The 14,522-nt window shown below is 35.6% G+C and overlaps 1 protein-coding gene and 1 pseudogene across 2 annotated transcripts in view; one reads left to right on the top strand and one right to left on the bottom strand.

Moving 5' to 3' along the window:
* Positions 1-263: 263 nt before the first annotated feature.
* On the top strand, positions 264-3,887 carry LOC140743268 (RNA polymerase II subunit A C-terminal domain phosphatase SSU72 pseudogene; annotated as a pseudogene).
* A 416-nt stretch (positions 3,888-4,303) lies between these two features.
* The window catches only part of LOC140743267 (protein zer-1 homolog), a 65,606-nt gene continuing 55,387 nt past the window's right edge, over positions 4,304-14,522 (bottom strand). The window contains exons 7-9 of one of the 2 annotated variants that reach the window (XM_073074418.1): positions 13,173-13,425; positions 10,552-10,891; positions 4,304-9,477 (exon numbers count right to left, since the gene is read on the bottom strand). In XM_073074418.1, coding sequence (XP_072930519.1) covers positions 10,602-10,891; positions 13,173-13,425 — 543 coding nt within the window. In that variant the 3' untranslated portion in view covers positions 4,304-9,477; positions 10,552-10,601. The remainder of the gene's footprint in view (positions 9,478-10,551; positions 10,892-13,172; positions 13,426-14,522) is intronic. The other variant, XM_073074419.1, reaches the window with a different exon arrangement.

Raw genomic sequence — 14,522 nt, 5'->3', positions numbered from 1 at the left:
TGGACAACTTGGAGTGTAATATATTTAAGTAATTCTTAAATGGTTAAGACTTTAATAAGTAAAACAGATGTATTTTACTTATCTAATGGTGAAGACGTAATAAATCGGCTTTCACGAACGAAACGAAATATACATATTAAATGACATTTTTGTGTACTAAGTTTGTTTAAAAATATATTTCAAACATTCAATAATAAGAATACATATTTTAGGCGATTTGTTTTGTTACCATACATTGGGCGACTAATGTAAAAGAATCTGGCAGCCCCGTCGACGTCCGTTCGTAGAGTAGCGTTGGTAGTATTGGTATATTAACTATATTATATTATGATTATAGTAAAGAATACAAATTATAATAGACCGACCTTCTAAGCAAATTTTGCAATTCCATCGCGTATTTAGCGTATTATGGTTCATATTACATTAACCAGTGCATCTTTACCATTTATTTATAATAGGTAGATGACTGTCTCATTTTTATAAGAAAGTGCTAGCGGTTAACCGGGATCATCTTGGAAGTGGAGTTCAGGAAAATTATTGGGCGCAGGTTGTATTTGTCATAAATTTCTTTTAAAATTGTCTACGAACATGCAGGAGCTATACATAGCTATCGCTTGTTCGTCCAATATGAATAGAAGTATGGAGGCTCATGCTTTCCTTGCAAAGAAAGGATATAAGGTGAAGTCATTTGGAACCGGTGACAGGGTGAGGCTCCCAGGGCGTATCCGCGGCCAACCCAACTGCTACGACTTTGGGACACCTTACAAAAATATTTACCAAGATCTGATAAACAGAGATCAAGAGTTTTACACTCGGAATGGGCTCTTGAACATGTTGGAACGGAATAGGAGGGTGAAACTCTGCCCGGAGAGATTCCAAGACTGCCAGGAAATGTTTGATGTGATCGTCACATGTGACTTGCGCATATTTGACCGTGTGCTTGCCTGCTTCACTACGAGGGATCCTGTGATGAACAAACCAGTTCATATTGTCAATATTAATATTCCGGACAACCCTATAGAAGCTACAATTGGATCATTCCTGATCTCTGACATGGTCGGTTTGTTGGCCCGCAGCCGAGATCTCATAAAGGATGTAGATTATCTCTTACATACCTTTGAAATGCACACCGCAAGACCAATCCTTCATTGCATAATGTCATATTAGATATAAGAAACATCATTTATCCGACAACACTACTATAATCGATGTTGTTTTAAATACTGTAGACCTACATTAATCTAGCTCATTTTACACGGCTTTGTCAGATAAATGGAATTTTGGAACTAAACAAAATTGCCTCTGATCTAATATTGGTAGTCGTACCATAAATTCATTCATTTACTTTAAGTATTTCATAAATACAAGTTACCAAATACTAAAAGTATACAATAACGATATGGATTTTTCAGAAGAGTTAAAATTGTAAAAAATGTGTATTGTGTCAACATTTCCTTTTTGTCAAATGTTTTAGGTCACTTATTAAAACATGTCTTCGTAAGATTTTTACTTTGGAAGGTATTGACAGTGTATAATCTGATGTCTAGTAGTTATTGTATTATTGAGTATTGCTGTTAATATGTCTGTCATACAGCCACACAACCAGCTGTAACCTTTTCTTTTAGATTTGACTTGTCTTAATTACTAATAGCTCTACGGTATAGTCATTTAGCACCTAACTATTAGGGTGCACTATATGTCTTACATTATAAGGAACAAGGATTGTGCTAGTCACCTTGACTTCAGTGTTGATGTCAATTGGATTAAGTACTTTATAGATGTATAAATTAAAGTAGCCACTTAAGGTGGGTTGCATCATGTTACTTTAACCGATTCAATGCAGCGGCCTTTTGGACAAATATTTCGTGGCACCACTGTGGTGCCCAACGCCAGGGACTTTGATGGCACCACTAAGGTGTCCTCCGCCATGAATTGTAACTCATCATTTTTTTAACTTTTTCCACGTGCTGTAAGTTTAGCAGCCACCCAAAAGCGAAAGTGAATAGTTTAACTTTTCGATTAGTGTTTACAAAAGTGACTATCTACGTGTAATAATGGAAATGGAAGGTAAGTGTCTTTATCTCTATCAGGTGTTGTAAACATTTTTTTTGATGAATTGATTGTTTTAGTGTTACTATAGAATTAAATATGAACATTTGAGACGTGCAGAGCGCTATGATAGTTCTTTTCTGGTGTTTTGTTTAGAATAAAAATTCAAATTATTAATGGATAGGTTTCTAATAGAATATCGAAATTGATTGCGCTATTTATTCAGACAAAGATAAACACCAAAGTACGAATATTTTAATCTAATCCAGTTTCTATTGGCTTACTATTAATGAAAAGTAGGTACTATTATAGTTATACAATCACAGTAATTTGCAAAATAATATATTTTTTTGAAAGGTTTACAATCCCTCAAGTATGTGAAATCACGTGATCTGCTGAAACTGACATTCTAGGAAGTATCTACATAATAAATAAAGAAATGTTTGAACAATTTTGATAAACATCAATTTATCAGAGTTTTGGCTTCAAATTTTGGCTCCTCTCGGGTGCCACCTGCCATACACAAAAGAAATTCATGGCACAACTGTGGTGCCATCCGCACGGAATCGGTTAATGTCTAAATACCAACCATCATATCCATGGTTAAAAAATTCATTGCACCATTTTACTTAGGTTTGAAGTTATGTCATAATACTTAAAATTAACCATCTGATTTTGATTGGTTGAAGTTACAGTTTTAGTGAACTTCCCATCTGTCAACATTGACTAAAAATTGTGGTTATAGTGACATAAATGACAGTAATGACAAATATATTGGTGCAACACAAAATTTTTACATTTCATTGCTACGGTTGAAGTTAATGTTACAAACTTTAAACGGGCTTTCGATGCAACCTACCCTTAGAACTAAGATTTCATTCATATTTCAGAGTACTAAAAATGTATGCATATCTACAACTCAGAGATTTACATAAGTACATACAGATTTTATCGTATAAAATGTTATTTTCAATCTATATTAAACCATTTAGAGTTTTAATTGTTTTGGACATGGTCTAATTCATTCTGACTTTATTGTAACAAATAAAAATATCACGAAATATCTGATTTATGTTTTGTCTAAAATGTGTTTAAATGTAGAAAAGAACTATCTTTGAGACTGATTAGTTTTATGGTTTAAGAAAAGATTGTGATAATGTGTGGAGGATGAATTAAATTTTACATTCCTAGGTATTTTTATGTTGGTTATTTTTCTTGATTGCTTTTAATTTTATATTTATTTTTAGTATAACATTAATTTAAATAAATAATTATATTTTAATGGATTAAAAATCGACATTACCTTTCAAACAATGTTTAATATGTAAAAAGACGATGTAATCAATTAGGGTTCTCATACTGTAAGTACAATTTTATTTCGATTTTGATATATTTTTGTTTCTGTGATATAAAAACCTACATATTGTAGAGTTATTAACTCTGATGCCTGTAGATATGTTTGACTTGGGTCAATATAGTATAGAATAAGGGATTGCATTGCAAAATTCCTCAGTATAAAATGACATACTTTGGACAACAATCTTAATTGATCCAAGTTATATACTATATTATTGTTATATAAGTACATCTACTACAAAACATTGACAATTATTTTATAATCTTGTTGCCCTGGCTGCTGCACTGATTTATTTATAATTGCTTACTTACTGTGTTTTACAATAGTGTGTAACTTTATCTAATTGTGAAAAACTATGTTAGTAGTGACATTTTTTCTTAAATTTTAGAGTGATCTATGTGATTATAATAATGATGTAATGCTTATACAAGCGTCATAAATGTATAATTATAGTGTGTAATATAAAATTACTATGTGTATAGTGAAGTTTCTTATTTAAAGACCCTATAATTATATATCATCAAAACTTATTAACACTCAACTCTGATATTGGGTGTGGTCATCATTTGTTTGGTAATTATGACCTAAAAAATTTGATCACATTTTTAGCATCACAAGATGTCTAATGCTGATAATTTGGTAATAGATACCACTCGAGTTGAATTAAACAAGAAAGGAAAACAATTTCATAGACTTAGTTTGCTTTATTACCTGTTACTTGTAGCCTAAGCCATTTGAATGATGAGGTGCAGAGGAATTTCAGTGGGATTTTTATTAAACATTATTATGTTATAATACCTAATAATAAATTTAAATAGTCATTCACAATTCCAATAACTAAGTGAAGGGTGGTTACCTAAATACAAAGTTTAGTCAGGTATCTTAATGAAACACTGATTTCACGACATTTTTATTTATAACATTAAATCTACAACGACAATCTTTAAAAGAGAAAAAATTTCTAGAATTATTATATGTCAACATCAAGTAAATAGGTGATATTTCTTAACAAAAACACATATAAATTATATCTATAACACAATCTGTTAGTGCTCGTAATATTTGGAGGTAAGAAGAAATAGTGTTTATTCACAACAACTTTTGTTATTTAAATATTAAACCACAATGAGTTATCATTAATAATATCTGCGTAGGTACTAAGCGTTTAATAATTACAGACAAATTAACTGTATTTGCATGGTGCATGTTCTTGTGAATAAACACTTCAAGAGTATACAACAAAATATAATTTGTTCTGTTTACAATGATCTACTGATTACATAATGCTTGTATCACACTAAAACCATGCTTATATAGATTAAAACATCGATCAACATCTAAGTAAAACACGCTAATATAGACTTAGTCTACAAGTTTTCTTGAATATATTATTAATATAGAATCAGTTAACTTTCTCCGTCTTCAAAATATAACAGGTGAAAAGCTGTGATGATGTCGGTAGGCATTTTATTTTATTCAATTTAATGTAATCATATGCAACGTAGGAAGTTAACTAATAATTAATGATATTATAGACATCAATGAAGCTAGCACAATGTTTTGATTAAGTTTGATATGACTAAGAAACACTGATAAAGACGGTTTACAAATCTGCAATAGTGTTGTGTGGTAATGATTACAATGTACCTATTTAAATGTTTTTCTAATAAATAAACTGAGAAATAATTTACAATACAATACTTAAAACAATCTACATATATCTATATGAATTATTCGTAAACTATGTATATAAACAATAAACAACTATATTATATCGTCGTAGCATTAGAACTCTCCCTAATTTTTATGAACATCATTTGAGGATGGGCTTATTTAATTTTACAAGAAACTATAATGCACACAGTATGTTTTAGCACTTTTATGTACATCTAAATAAATCTACTTTCTAAGCGTTATTCTTTAATAATTTACTATTAAATAGCAGTAAAATAAATAAGAAAAATATACAAAATAAAATGCGTAATGCTCTAAGCAGACTAAAGCTTTCACTAGAGATATTAAGCGAAAATGAAATGAGTACAGATCATGAGAATAAATATAAAATGTTCATTTATATGACATCAATGTATCTCAGTGAATTGTAAATATTTAACAGTTACAATATAAGAACATTAAATATTATGTATACTATTTATTTGTAATGCGTTACATTTATGTTTTATCTACTAACCGTGTCGTTAACAGGAGGCCTTTATCAACCGACAATACAATAATTATAATATATAACATTATCCACAATACAAATTCAACACATAAAAGTGTGGCGTGAAACTTTTAACATAATTATCTAAGTTGGAGACGCAACCTCAATAAAACAATATAGTATATTAGATATGGTGCTTAAAAACGGGCCCTAATTCTCTGCTTTAGCACATAATTTTAACATCTATATATTTAAGTTTTATGTAACATAACAACAACAAGTGTTCCCGGCCACTAACAAGAATGACTAACAATATTACCTAGTCATTATGTAGAGGTCCTTCCATACATCTATAAAGTTGTTGATGTCTTCTCTAGTAAATGAAGCTGCTCGAACAACTGGTACTAGTCTTCATCTTGAAACCCTTGGGCCCGCGGGCACCCTGAAACTTGGGTATCCAGTAAAAGGATTACGACTATATTAAGATGGGTTTGCACTAATAAGATTCCATAAATATTTATCTTTACTGACGTACGACGTATCTTGAATCTTGAATGAAAATGATGCCCGTTTAGGTGCACCATATTATTCTGTCACCCCACAGTGTTGCCAAATATATCAGCATTTATAATTATATCGTCATATTAATACTAATAACATTTAATTATTATATATTATTATTAATTAAATGTACTATACTATTTATAAAATTTATTTAATAAGAATGTAGAAATATTTATTATTCTGATTAATGATAGGATAACTTAGCTACCGATAATTACCAACGCACCTAATATTACATTGATAGACATCTAGACCGGTTACGAGAAATATGTAATTTTATTCGCAAGAAACATAATCTAACGTAAGCCTAAAAATCAAATTAATACATACAATACATACAAATATTATCAAATTATATACATACTCACGAAAAATGACACAATATTAGATCAAAAGCATATAACTGCTTAATTAATTCGGATCAAATCGTGAAAATAAAGAGAGGCGGCATATAATATTTCAACAATGGGCCATTGCAATAAATTTTATCGAAGTGGCATATTGCACACAAATAGATTTTACTTTATCATATTAAATTTAAACCAACTGAATTAAATAGTAATATATACTTATCAATGAATTAGATATTTACGACATATGTATCTTTTACACAACAATATATAAAAATAATTCAGTTTGTATGCAATATTAAAACTTAACATTGTTACACACGCAGTATTGAACTGCAAGTCGCATACAATTATCCCGTCTGTAGTCTGGCGGAAAAAAAATCACATTTATTATTATAATAGGTATGTCACCTTTTTTGTTTTCCATTTTCTGACTTGTGTCATTTGTGTGACGCACGGGGGGTACATTATGTCGGGAAAGTTATTATTTAACAAACACTTGCGAAATATTGTTGTATTAAACTACCTTCTCGTTTATTAAAGCATCTGCCCCGTGGTCACATTGCACCTATCCTCTAAACGTAAATAACGGATGAGCCGTAACTATCATATTTTATGGTTTCTATTACTAAATGGTATTCATAAAATACAAAAGTAGAGTCGTATAGAATATATATGTCCCATTTCCGTCCAGTCTTGTCACGGGCTAGGGAGACAAGGCCGGGATAAAACCGTAGACAGTAATAAGCTCGACCATTGAAAATTTGAGTCAATTTATAGAAATGACAGTCATCGACGAAGTAACCTAATAGACTCTTTTTCTTATATATTCTAATAATATTCTTATATTTTCTTAATGAATGATTAGCGTTAATCTCCGATTTAGGATTCACTTGGATTGTCGATAAGATGTGCACTTACTGATAATAAAATATTTTTATGCGTATGAAAAGTTCACTTGTGAAATTATAATTTGTTTGGCTTGCACTTGTATGTGCAAACTCATGTCAAATTGGTTAGTATATATATGTAAACGTGCAAACTTCTAATGATTTACTTAGTGTTGCTCCTGTGACTGCTATGATAAAATGAAAGATCACCCAGAGCCATGGAATCTAAATTTATCATTTAGATGTCTGTCTGTGAATGAAATTCCGTCGTCATAGTATATAATAAAAAGCAGTGATAGCCTAGTGGTTAAGAAACTCGGCCTCTCGATCGAGGGGTCCGAGGTTCAAATCCCAGGCACGCGCCTCTGATTTTTCAAAGTTATGTGCGTATAAGCATCGTGAGGAAACCTGCATACCTGAGAGATTTATAAAAAAAAAGAAGGTATGTGAAGCCTACCAATACGTACTTGGCCAGCGCGGTGGACTATGGCCTGATCCTGATCCTTCTCACTCTGAGAAGAGACCCATGCCCAGCAGTGGGACAGTAATGGGTTGATGATGATGATTATGATGAAGCATTGTTAACTGGAAGCGTTCACAAAATGTCTTTTTAGGAGTCTATTTGGTTACTTCGATTTAACACATGAATGTTCGTTATTATTCCCTTGATTTCTAATCATAATTATTTACATTTAATCCGGAATTAGGCTTGACTTAGTTGTCTATTTTCATTGTAATTCAATTGCATTGAAATTGTTTTGAGATCAAACTTTTCAATTTTTGACGTCCGTAGTAAGCATAGTTTGTCTATCTTATATATTGTAAATATACATTATCATACTAACTTATGATTAACATCAATATTATAATTTTATTATATTTAATGCCCCGTTCACACAAGATTATCCTCAAATGCCAAACACTAAAATTTTTCCTGTGGCAAGAATATATTTTTTTAGAAATCTGAAGAATCTTCATTTGATTGAATAAAAATCGAGCGATTATATTGATTTGATAAATTTTCATAACTTAGCTGCTTCTCGTTAAATAATTTGCTGCTTAATTTTCATAATTCTTTGGTGGAAAGGCATCACATGGATTGGTGTACAACAAATTTTGGAGTGAAGGCATGTATCATAAATAATTAACAGCATATGGCGAATACGAGACTTCGTATAGTGTGGGTACCCACAAAGCTGTGATGTTTTAATGTAAATGACCGTTACGTGTCACAAGCAATTGTTTATAATTACAGTTTTCCGAGTGTAATTTGTACTATTTTGACAATTTGTATATACATTTTCATAAGTCTGCTATTAATATTAGTTAAATGTGTTAAGTTTGTCAATTGGTCGTAAAATCGACTATATCGTCCACCTTATAGGAATCTTGTATCAACCGGGCCTTACACGCAAACTAGTTGACTAACAAAGATATTATATACGACTAGAAGTATACAAACGACTTTGTTGTAGTTTGTGAAAAAGTTCACCTTATACATATTAGTATGATTGTGTGCGTGTGATCGCCATTTTGACTCTATTTATTTGTGTGATGACGGTTATATATGTATTTATATATAAGCATACAGTCCACATGATGTGTGCTGCTGACGTCATTTGTCATTAAATTCAAATATGACACATTATGAGGAGTAGGTTGGAACTTGTCATATGAAATGGTGTTAACATAAGTTAAATGTTAACATGTGTTAACACAGAAGCCAATTTTAACGTCATCTCTCTGTGAATTCCATTTATAATTTAGTTTTATTATTAGGTATTTTTATGTTATTATTTTTTCAAGATCATCCGTGTACAATTGTATAGTCATACTATCATAGTCATATAGTAATATCTTTGAAATAACTTTAACAAGCAGCTCTAGGGAGGAAATAAAGAACGCCACACTTTGAGGAACACTACACAGGGGAGTTGTCCATGATTACACTACACTTAGGTGGCAATTGAGTCTGTTCTCTTTGTCTCGTGGATCAGGCCGTAGAAAAAGCCGGTGGGGTTGGCGAGCTGGTACAGGACAATGTAGATTACAGAACCGACTACCAAGAATTTAAACTGCCACCTCCTAGTCAAGCGGACAAACCTGCAAACAGACAAAATGTAGTTATATATAGTTCGAGAAACGTGCCTGTGCGTGGGGCGGGGGCGTCACGTGCTACCATAATGTTGCTAGGTTGTCAAAGCTACCTAAGATTTGTACAATTTTAACGATAATAAATATAGTGTATTATGTCAATATTTAACATTTATTACAAATAATGTAAAAAAAAATTCATTTTATTGACAAATAACGTCCACTTTTTAAGATGGTAATTTTATTGAATTGCTGAAAAAATTTAAAACTTTTTATGTTATTAAGATTTTTCAATATCCCCATTGAAAAATCTTCTATGTACCTGGCAACAAAGTTTGGAAGATCTGTCATACAGATAATCTTACGATAGAATCCAGATTCTCACAAATCATTATTGTAATATAGAAACTAACAACCTCGACGCAAGACTGCTTTGTGATGAAAGAAATAAAGATATTTGTATTATATATACATGTTAATATATACTTTTAGTTTATATATAATCTGTTTCAATAAAGAAGATAAAATTTCGAAATGCAATCTCTACTGAAACATGTTTTATGTATATTTGTATGGCATGTATTTACATTATTTTATTACTCAACTGCAAAGGGTGATGTTTTACGGGCGTATGTATGTCTCATCCTTGGACATAACCTATCACCCAAAGGGCTTAACAGATTTTAACTTAAAAATATGAAGGGTCGTTGGATTCGTCTAATTTGTTAGGATGAGATATTTATTTATTAGTTTTAGCAGTTTTGAAAGTATTTTCAAAGCAGTAGAATTTTTGTTTAGGTAATATATACTAATTGATATTCATAATTACTATATTTAGTGAGCTACTAGCAACGTGGCCGGCTATGAAAGTTAATTAAATATAATAAAAGTAGATTTTTCTTATAATATAGGAGTATCAGACGAGCTTGTAATCCAGTCTATGGACATCTGTAATTAACTCCAGATAAGATTAGATTCCTAGCTGAGATTGGCCACGGGAGCGCCACTAAACCCTGTCGAACCACAAAGGGTTCTACCACCTAACTAAGCGCGTATGTGTTACAAATATAAAAATAAACCTACCCTCGCTAGGGGCGCACTTCGGGGAGGTCGTCCTCGAAGTTCTCCCTTAGCTATTCGTTGATAAACCGTGGATTGTGCGCAGCGGCGTCGCGAGCGTCATCGTGCACGTGTCCGTGCCCGTGCACGTGCAAGTGTTCGTGATCGTGCACGTGTCCGTGTCCGTGTTCGTGCTCGTGGAGATGTATGTGTACGTTCTGCTCGTTGGCTGGGCGGCTGTTACAATTAGCGAGCACGACTCGAGCGAGCTCCTTTATGCGCTCGTACGAGCAGTCGTTCACGAGCAGACGCTCCAGCAGCACGAGGCCGCCCTCCGCCGCCACCAGGCTGCAGTACTTGTCCGCTGTTTACGGCGAAAGCAATATATCAAATTAACATAATTATTTTAGTTCGTTCATGATTCTTTTGTATTCGGTATATAGGAAATTTATCTTTTTCGGTATATTTCATTTATAAGTACAGTGGGTGTCCATATTATTAGGGACAGTTCTGAGATTTATGTTTTTCCTAGTTTAAAGCGGTTTTATCAGAAAATTAACATATTTTTCTGTGGTTGTTTTATTTGACACTATTGTTGATATTATTATATTTGCTTTTTCATGAATGATAACACCGAAACTTGACGTGATTTTCAACATAGGTGAATTAAATCACAATTAGTTGAAGTTTGTTGAAAATCGCTTGTGCATTGCAACATTTCCAATGTTGTCTAAAATATTCTGTGGTTATTTTCCAAAGGTTTTTTTCACCTTAGATTATTAAAACGTAAGTATTATTTCTCTTTGCATTATACTTCCTATATTTTATGTTTGTATTTCACTTTTATATTCAATATGCCGTGATAACTTGTTTTTTTTTTGTCTGCAGCACGGACAAAACTTCAGACACGTCTCCAAGAAAATGTGGGGATATTCAATCACTATTACTCTATTCCACAAGTTTGCTGATACATATAGTGACTATTTCAGATGTTCCAAAGTCAGTCGTTAACGGAATAGAAATTAAAATAAACGAAAATAAACCCCTTGAGGCAGCCCGTGCGGAAAAATGCGACGGAAAAATGGTCACCACTACAGATATCGGTCGTAAAATTATAGAAATTTGCTTTCACATCGTAATATAAGTATTGATCGTTTATCTACAATGATTAAGGACGAAGAACGAACAGTTTTCGATAGGATAGTTGCAAGGTGGCTAAAACAGTAGGACCTGATCGGTTGGCGGCCCACCAAAAAGCCACAACTCACCGTAGCTATGATGAAGAAGATTCTGTCATGGGCCTGAAAACATAGATATATGACTTATGATGACTGGAGCCGTGTAATTACAATATGTTAAGAAGGCCGGTTTGTCAATAACAGGTTTTTTCGTGATATTTGTAATATTTGAAATACTTTATGGTTATTCTTCTCCGACAAGTCGATGTTTCAGATTTAATTCGACAAAGGTTCACACGTCAGACGAAATACTGGGGTATAATTCCACTCAGAGTGCCTTGTGGAGAGAGTTAAACATCCTGTTGGAGTCATGGTGTAACCTGTTATCTCAGCGAATGATATCGTTACCTATACATCGTACAAAGGACCATGAGGACCATAATAAATACGAGCGTGTGCTAGAAAATCGGCTATTGCCTCAGTTCACTGAAAGTTTCCCTGAATAGGAAAAGTGCATTTTTATGCCCGAATCTTGGCTTTATGGCATCTTCCCACACAGCCAAGAGGGTAATTGTATTTCTGGCTGAAAAATATTACTGTAACGCATCGCCACAGACCTTACCAGACATGGACCCTATAGAAAACATGTGAAAGTTCACAAAAAAAGTAATCGCCAAACAAGTGATTAAAACCAAGCTCCAGTTGATCGAAACCCTTATTAAAGGCTGGCATGAGAACACTGAAACCCAGCTCAATGCCCAATCATGCACAGAGAGTAGGCCCTGGCGTAATAGAAGTCATAATTATAGCTCAGGATAGCATTACTAAATATTCAGATTATTATTAGAGTTATTGCAATAGATTTGTATTAATTTCAAATAATATTAAAAAAATAACTAAATTGTTCTGGATATGAAACTTGCTGTTTTTATTATCATCATACCATATTCTTGTAATAAAAAAATACCTAGGATCCCTGCAACAAATGATTTGTTTGAAAAATTCAGTTAAAGTAGGAAATACTGAAATCCAACAAAAGTGTCCCTAATAATATGGACACCCACTGTACAAGGTGCAAAAAGATGAACGTGCTTTAATACTAAAGATATTTAGGACTTATTAAAATCAAGTAAGTGACCAATCATACGTAGGAATCTAATCCTATCTGGAGTTGATTATAGATGTCCATGGGAGGCAGTAGCAGTAGTCTGCTTGTCGCATAAGTCCTACCGTTTTGCAGCCTTATTTATTATTACACATAGATGTTATCAGACGATCACACTCACTATATCTAAAACCAGCGCCCCGCCGGCTAAGTGCTGGGACTGCAGCATGGAATGAGCGTTGTGAAGGAACAGCATTGACTCGAAAGAGCGGTATTTGATGTTCCGCTCAGCGTGTCGGTCCCAGCGCTCGACGGCAAGCGTAATACTAAGCATATGGTAGTATTGGGCAGTAGACACTCACGGTACACGGTGGTAAGGTTGGCCAGCGCCCAGACGGCCCAGTGCTGGCACTGCGGCGTGTGGTGAGCGTTGAGAAGGCTGAGTATTGGCTCGAAGGAGCGGTAGTTGATGTTCCGCTCAGCGTATCGGTCCCAGCGCTCGACGGCGGCGGCGACTCTCTCGAGCACGTCCTCGCGGGAGGGCTCGTCGACCGTCCACGCGGCGGGGCCGTCCGACGCCATGTGAGCTAGCACGCCGGCCGCGTTGTAGCTCACCTGTAACACATATTCGTTATAGCGTCGTAGCTCGCCTTATAAACGGTCTTTTTCTAAGCTCGATATAACTTACGAAAGTTCCCTTTTTGACATTCATGATCGGTACACTCTGGAAAACCATCACAAATAGCTTGAACAATGCTACTAAATTATCCAGGTTTATTTATTCATTTATTTTAATAAGTTTTTGTACACAAAAAGAGAATAAACATAAAACAGAAGACATAGAGATGAAGTACAAAGGATTGCTTATTCCAATATGGAATTTCTTACAGCAACCCTGGGGCACCGACTGCAGGGCCGCTGCGCTCTGTGCTGTGCGCCATGGGGCACCGACTGAAGGGCCGCTGCGCTCTGTGCTGTGCGCCATGGGGCGGCGACTGCAGGGCCGCTGCGCTCTGTGCAGTGACCCATGAGGCGGCGACTGCAGGGCCGCTGCGCTCTGTGCAGTGACCCATGAGGCGGCGACTGCAGGGCCACTGCGCTCTATGCTGTGTGCCACGAGGCGGCGACTGCAGGGCCGCTGCGCTCTGTGCTGTGCGCCATGAGGCGGCGACTGCAGGGCCGCTGCGCTCTGTGCTATGTGCCATGAGGCGGCGACTGCAGGGCCGCTGCGCTCTGTGCTGTGCGCCATGAGGCGGCGACTGCAGGGCCGCTGCGCTCTGTGCTGTGTGCCATGAGGCGGCGACTGCAGGGCCGCTGCGCTCTGTGCTGTGCGCCATGAGGCGGCGACTGCAGGACCGCTGGGCTCTGTGCAGTGAGCCATGAGGCGGCGACTACAGGGCCGCTGCGCTCTGTGCAGTGAGCCATGAGGCGGCGACTGCAGGGCCGCTGCGCTCTGTGCTGTGCGCCATGAGGCGGCGACTGCAGGGCCGTTGCGCTCTGTGCAGTGAGCCATGAGGCGGCGACTGCAGGGCCGCTGCGCTCTGTGCAGTGAGCCATGAGGCGGCGACTGCAGGGCCGCTGCGCTCTGTGCTGTGCGCCATGGGGCACCGACTGAAGGGCCGCTGCGCTCTGTGCTGTGCGTCATGGGGCGGCGACTGCAGGGCCGCTGCGCTCTGTGCTGTGCGCCATGAGGCGGCGACTGCAGGGCCGCT

The sequence above is a fragment of the Epargyreus clarus genome, unplaced genomic scaffold (genome assembly GCF_041222505.1).
Source record: "Epargyreus clarus isolate Ecla_fem2 unplaced genomic scaffold, WU_Ecla_fem_2.2 ptg000007l, whole genome shotgun sequence".
NCBI lineage: Eukaryota > Metazoa > Arthropoda > Insecta > Lepidoptera > Hesperiidae > Epargyreus > Epargyreus clarus.
This window is presented reverse-complemented; position numbering and strand designations above follow the sequence as displayed.